Consider the following 7,488-nt stretch of genomic DNA (forward strand, 5'->3'; position numbering starts at 1 on the left):
TGAACTTTTACTAATAATTTTGGAAGCCAAAATAATACATTAAATTTATATATTTAATCACTATCATTAATAAAAAAAAAATCAATAATTGAATCATTAGGATCATGTTTCAAAATAGGTGGAAAGATTGGATTTGCGTTATTTTCATCTTTTGAAGTGATTGACTCTCCGAAAAGCGTTAATAGATATTTTTCTTGAGAACATATGTATATCTATGGATGATTTAATTGAAAATGTGTGTACACAATGCATGCATCTATCTAGTGGTAGGAAAAGGAATTATAGTAGTTTTTTTATTAATTATTATTATTCTCTATCATAAACTTGGGTATGATAATATTGAGTTTGTTTTTTTTACTGAATAAATGTTGATACCTATTGAGTTATTTGAACAACCTCATTTTACTTAGTGAAATATATTTTATTTTGAATGTTATATTCAAAATACTTTTCTATCACTTAGTTAAATATATTTTATTTTGAATGTTATATTCAAAACGGTAGTGTACCAGCCATCATTTTTACTGCTTCATTTTTATCGTTATAAGAAATCTTGTCATGAATGAACCAATGTATTTGTAATAGCAGAAAAAGTTTTTAACGTTATTCTTTATACATTTCATTTTTGAATATCCAACCTAAATAATATAAGTGACATTTTCATAAATAAAACAACTATTTAGACGTCAGTTATGGAAGATCTAATGTCTAAATACTCATATACGTCGACTCTTCTGAATGAACGTCAAAACTAAACGAAAAAGTAAAAAAAAAATTAATTTTTTATTCTATTTAGACGTCGGCTATGGAAGGTCCGACGTCTAAAGGATAAGCCCAGAAATCACAAAGTTACTTTTTGACTTCATTTAGACGTCTGATTCTACCACCTCGACGTTTATAGTCATTTAGACATCGGCCACCCCTATCCCAGACGTTTAAAGTTTGTGCCAAAATAAATTTTTAAATGCTTTAAACATTGGCTAGGCAGGGGAGCAGACGTCTAATGGTCTACTATTACCAAACCTACACGCGAGGCAGCGATTACGTGCACTCACTGTTCATCACCTTCCTCGTGTTTTCGCTCAACAGGCTACGATTTTAAGGTTCGTTTTCTCACTTTTGAACCGATTAAAATGTGTTTTTATTGCGTTTTGGTGCAATTTTTGTAACACCCCGAATTTTTAGATGTTACGAGTTTACAAAAACTTTTAAAAATTTCACTCAAATACCATCAGAGAATACAGATTATATAAAAACTTCTATTTATAACAAAAAATGCTTCATAAATCAAATGTAACCTATAAAGTGTTCATAGAATTTCATTACAAAACTAATAGTGTTGAAATTCAAATCCCATAATTCTCCTACGTATTCATCGCTTAAGTTCGCTTTAGCTACACCTGAAACAACATCTACTCCCGTAAAAGTACGATCATCGTAGGTGGAAACCACAACCACAACATGCAAGAGTGAACTAAGGAAAACAATTCATCAAAACAAATCATTAACAACTATTATCAGAAATCAAAGTCACCTGCATATAATCGTACAATTATTTCATCAAGTAACCAAATCACACTCAGACTCACTCGGTCACTCACCAACTCATACCTAATTTGTTGAACCATTCACCATATATATTGAATCACTACCGATTACTTATATACAACTTGAAGGTTAAGTGTCACCCCCCACCACTCTCTTACAGAGCTTCACCGGGCCAATGCACTTTACCAAACCCTTACACAATAACATCTCTCATCACTCTCTAAAAGGCTTCATCGACAAGTACACCACTTCCCACCACTCTTTTAGAGCTTTCCCGAACAAGTATTGCTTTCCACCACCCTCTTGGACTTCACCAGACAAGTACCCCCGTTCAAAAATTGGTCAATATAAAAAAAAAAAAAAATCATTCTTTTCAAACCCAATCCCCCTACCATAAGTCATATTCTCACTCAGTAATTTTTTTGTCTCAACCGTATCAAATGATAATCACAAACATACTTATTATATGTACATTTATTTTAGAATGTAATAATAACTTACAACAAAACATTTATTAAAATTACTTACATACGTCTTATTTTATTTTTGTTTCAATTGGTTAAATATTACATGTAATGAATAATTAGAATTTAACTAAGCTAGTTTAGATGTTGCAACATTCCAAAATTTCTCTGAAATTTTATCACATATGGAGACAACTCATGATGAATTATTTGTATGATAAAACTAATTTAATATTTTTTTAATTGTGAAATTTGATATGTTTAAGTTTTGTAGCATCGTATTAACAATAATGAAAAAACAAAGTAATTTAATATATAACTTATTATTAGACCAATTATATGGTATTTAATATAATACAAAACTTTCAATACCATAAACAAAATAAACTAGATATTATAGTAGCAAACTTTAATGACATTAATTGATGGTTTATATTATAGTATATAGACACACTCACACCTACACATCCACTCTCATACCCACACACACAATAATGTAATGATTACTATGATCGATATTTTTTATTAATTTAATATTTGATGTATATTATTAATTACACATTCATTTATATTTTAAATGTATAATAACAATTAGTGATGCAAAATAATATTAATAATATAAAATCGCATTACTTTAAACTTATTACTTAACATAATGTTTTGATTATTATTCCTATAAATTGATATAATATATGATTTTTAATTTTTTAATTAGCTTTTTTTAAATATAATATATTTAATCAAATTAAAAAATAAATTGAAATATTTTTCTTAAATACTAAAAAAATGTTACGAAACTTATTAAGTGAATAAATATATTTAGTAATAATAATCATAATCTTAAATTAAATATTAATAATTATTAATTGTGCTACTTTAAATGAAATCATTCAACATTAATTATCATTAAAAAAATTATATTAGTTATTAGTAAATATATTAATTATTATTTAAATTAAATAAATTAATTGTTAATTATTTTTATTAAAATGAAAATAATTAAAACATTCTTTTAAATATTAAAAACTGTAAAAACAATACTTAAAAAAATTGTGTAACATCCAAATTTAAAATAGAATAAGTTATTATAATATGGTATTAATAAAGTTATAAAAACCATAATAATAAAATGTATTTAATGCAATTAAAAAGTTCACACCAATAAAGTGATTATAAAAAAAAAAAAAAACACACAAAAAAAACAAAGAAATAGGGTAAATTAATGTATAAAAGAGTTTATACATCACTCATTTATAAAACAATCATATCACATAAAAAAAACAACTCATACTAGACTCAGTTATTTGAATACATGTATTAATATCAAACTTAGTTATCTGAATACATTTATTGATATCAAATTCTAGCGAGTTGTGCATTTTTGATAGGCTTTATGGAAAGCAAGTGTCAATGAGTTTCACCCTACCACACAACATTAGTCTCTTAATATCTTTGACCAAGATAAAGCTCCTAGACTAGGATCTCCTGTACCTCTCACCACATACCTCATCCTTCTCTACTGGAGATTGGATGATTATTAGAGCGACAAGATAACTTATAATACTTAATCCATATTTCAATACATATACTAAAAAAATTTCACCATAGAATCTCTCTACAAGATCTCTGAAATTACGCCAAATACATACAATGCTCATATCCATTAGCAAGCTCGTGATCATCACAATTTCATACACTACCATTATTTGCATGTATATTTATCTATAAATCTACCAACAATTCTCAGATAAACATCATAAACCAACTATCATTTATACATCATATACTCCTACATTAATCATACTAGAAGAGTACATATAAACTATTATCGAACTTTGTTAATGTTGCTCAATAAGAACATCTACTCGCTCAGCGAGTAGTGCCTGAAGGCCCACTCACCCAACGACCAAATAGATTGTTTAATGAAATTATAACTGGAACTTATAAACTTAAATTTTCCAAAAGTCACTCAACGAGACTTGTCTCGTCCACCTATTGTCAAGTCAGTGATCTCTCTCTAACTTTGACTTCACTCAACAAGTATATTCTCGTCTAACTACTTCTAAGTCAGTAGCTCTCTAACTTTGACTTTGCCAAGCAAGAGTGTATCGTCGCTCAACGACAACCAAGTCTGAAGTTCATTGAGTTTGGCTTTGTCCAACAAGTATATTCTCATACACCGAGTCTGCATAATTCTACATAATATATAATTGTGCAAATTTATGTCATTCTAACTCTACAAATTTATCATTCCAGCTTTGCAAATCCAATTCAATAGCAAATGCATATATCAAAGCATACCAAATTTGAATTATACAACCTTCACTAACTCAAATAATCTCATCTACAATCTAATCAAACAACATTTTCAAATTTCATCATACACACACTCAATCCATACAATTTAAGAACCTAACCACAATTCAAACAATCACACTCATCACACAAACCAATCATTTAGTCAATTCAATCATAAAATTAGACATTTCAAGGTATAACTTAAAAATAGTGCAATTAGCTTTCTTAACCCACAACTCATACGACCCTAACTAGTGAAACTCCTCCTAACTTATAGGATCTTTCTATCTGTTTCAAATGTGAGCCCAAGTCTTACATTGGGTAGAAATGAGAAAGTAGAGCAACATATAAGGATGAAGACCCATTAACCCATTGCCTTAAGGTTTTGGGTAGAGAGTGATGTAAATCCCTTATGTGATTGGACTCAAGTTTCATTGATGTTGTATCTCTCCAATGAATCATCTTCCTAAACCTTATAAGAAAGTCTTCCTAACAAAGGATTCTAGGTAAACATGTTCCGTTAATATGAATGTCGATACCAAGAGATATTCGTGGTTCAGTACAAATTAAAGAGTTTGTCACAAAAATCAATCATATTGTTCTTCAATTAAATGAGGAGAGAGAAGTCATATAATTTTAAAAAAATGATTTATAGAAAAATAATCATGTTTAAAATAATAAAACTCGTTTATAAGATGATTACTTATATTAAAAAAAATTAATATTAAAATAATTGATTCTATCTCTTTTTAAACCACTGTCTCTTTTATAATTTTTTTTAAGTGTTCACCAATTAGATACCAAATTTACAATACCAACATTTTATAAGTTATTTTGATGAGATTTTTATTTAGTTTATTGTGGATTTTTTTATTTAGATTTATTTTGGAAAAGGAAAATCTTCGTTCTCACGCGTGAACCTTAATAATATATATTTTTCGAAAAAAAAAGTTGGTCAATTAGTCATATCTGACTTATTTATTAATTTTGAAATGGGCCATGGAATAAAATAGGAGAACAGTTGGATGGAAAATAAGTTGTTATAGAAAAAAACGGAAACAAGTCAATTTTATTTACGGTAAAGAAAAAAAGATAAAACGGGAGGTTTTGTCGGAATAAGATTCAAACGCTGTTTTCTGCAGTTTCTTCGTTTCTCTCTCTCTCTTTCTTCAGAAAAAAAAGCAGGAAAAAAAAAAACCATTCAAAGAAAGAAAGAGCAATTCATACCAATTACAATGGCAGATCAACTCACCGATGATCAGATCTCCGAGTTCAAGGAAGCCTTTAGCTTGTTCGATAAGGATGGCGATGGTAACTTCCCACCGATTACTTCTCTTTCTTTTTCAATTTTTCTGTGGATTTTCGATTCGTTATCATAATTACTTTATTCCACAGAGAAAATATTAAATGAAACACTTTATTAATTTTTTCCCCTTTCTTGTTGGTTTTGCTTCCCAAAATGAATACCTTATATATATATATATATATATATATATATATATATATATATATCATGGTTGCAATCGGAAAGAACTCCATCCATGTTTTTGATTCGTTTTTTATGAAAACATGAGTCTGTTTCTTTAAAAGAAGTATTGTTGTTCACCTTCGTGATGGTAAATTTTATTGATTTTTCAAACTTTAATGTGTACTTTTTAATTTGTTATTTACAATAATCCTTTCATTTTTCAATGTTTAACCAGATTTTAATTACAGGATATTTTAAGAACAAAATAACTTTCAAAATATTGGATGAACTTGCAAGAATTGTTTTAGCTTGATTAATGTTCTGTAGTTTAAACCTGGGTTATATAGTTTATTGCCTCCAGTAGAAGAATTATAGAACACAAATATTTATTTATTTATTTTATTGCTTTCAAATTTTGTTTTTGAAATTCTAGGGGAAGGGATCTGAAAAGTCCAAATAAAAGATAATTTGAAAGACATTTAAGTTTTATGCAGATTGCTGAAGGATTTAAAACCTTTTCATTGTGTATGTGGCATCCATCCCTTTGAGCATGATTAAGATTTGCAAGCATGAATTAAATTCGGATTATTTTTTTTCTGGTGATTTTTACATGGTATTTGATGCTGTTGCAGGTTGCATCACAACAAAGGAGCTTGGAACTGTCATGCGTTCTTTGGGTCAGAATCCCACTGAGGCAGAGCTCCAAGACATGATCAACGAAGTGGACGCTGATGGCAATGGCACCATTGACTTCCCTGAGTTCTTGAATCTCATGGCCAGAAAAATGAAGGACACTGACTCTGAAGAGGAGCTGAAAGAGGCGTTCCGAGTGTTCGACAAGGACCAGAATGGGTTCATTTCTGCTGCTGAGCTCCGCCACGTGATGACCAACCTTGGGGAGAAGCTCACTGACGAAGAGGTTGATGAGATGATTCGAGAGGCTGACGTTGATGGTGATGGCCAAATAAATTATGAGGAGTTTGTTAAGGTCATGATGGCCAAGTGATGGTACACCATCTCTACTAAATCCTGAATTGAATTGATGAAAAATTCTGAATTATGACTGTGCTATATTGAACATCTAGTCCTTGTCTACCTGTCGTTTCTGTCTTCTTTCTAAATTTTTATATGATGCTTTTTGAATTCAATCTTAACGACGTTTAGTGGAAATCACTGCTGCTAATGGTAATTGTGTTGCAATGGTGTCTTTTGATGTTTTTTTAACTCTGGTTTCTAGTCATTGTCTAAGACAAGGTAAGTAAAATAACTTTGAAATTATTGTAATCTAGACTAAAACATGGTTGATATCCTCGCACAAATATTTGTTTCATTGCATTGGAACATACAACCTTTTGAACTCTAGGATTTTGTTAATTCTAGGTTGTAATTCTGATTTTACCATGCTTCCTTGGTTTTTCTGACTCAACTATCTGAAACAGGAGTAATATGATAAGACTTATTCCTTATTTTCATTGATGACTCTCCTATGAGCATGTTATAGTTGCATTGTTTTAGTAGGCTCCAATCCCTATACCTCCATCAACTGTTATCTGTGCTAGCTTTCCACCCTTTTAGCAATCGAAGCAAAGGTAGTTTCCCCATTTTTGGTTTGTCTTATGCAGTTGAGTACAACATTGTAGGTTTTGATGTTCTATGTCAGTCCTCCGTGGCATAGAGAAGAATCATGAAATGTAGTCTTCAAACTTGACA

The 7,488-nt window shown here is 29.7% G+C and overlaps 1 protein-coding gene across 1 annotated transcript; it reads left to right on the forward strand.

The window, feature by feature from the left end:
• Positions 1-5,394: 5,394 nt before the first annotated feature.
• On the forward strand, positions 5,395-6,986 carry LOC106753881 (calmodulin-7). Its single transcript, XM_014635746.2, has 2 exons — positions 5,395-5,621; positions 6,411-6,986. Exons 1-2 carry the CDS (start codon positions 5,546-5,548, stop codon positions 6,782-6,784), a joined length of 450 nt encoding a protein of 149 aa, XP_014491232.1. The 5' UTR covers positions 5,395-5,545; the 3' UTR covers positions 6,785-6,986.
• The last annotated feature ends 502 nt before the right edge of the window (positions 6,987-7,488 follow it).

The sequence above is a fragment of the Vigna radiata genome, unplaced genomic scaffold (assembly GCF_000741045.1).
Source record: "Vigna radiata var. radiata cultivar VC1973A unplaced genomic scaffold, Vradiata_ver6 scaffold_7, whole genome shotgun sequence".
NCBI classification, from domain to species: Eukaryota; Viridiplantae; Streptophyta; class Magnoliopsida; order Fabales; family Fabaceae; genus Vigna; species Vigna radiata.

Coding starts and splice junctions, on each gene's coding strand:
- LOC106753881 (XM_014635746.2), top strand. CDS start 5,546: ATGGCAGATCAACTCACCGATGATCAGATCTCCGAGTTCAAGGAAGCC. Junction 5,622..6,410: donor GTTCGATAAGGATGGCGATG/GTAACTTCCCAC, acceptor ATGCTGTTGCAG/GTTGCATCACAACAAAGGAG.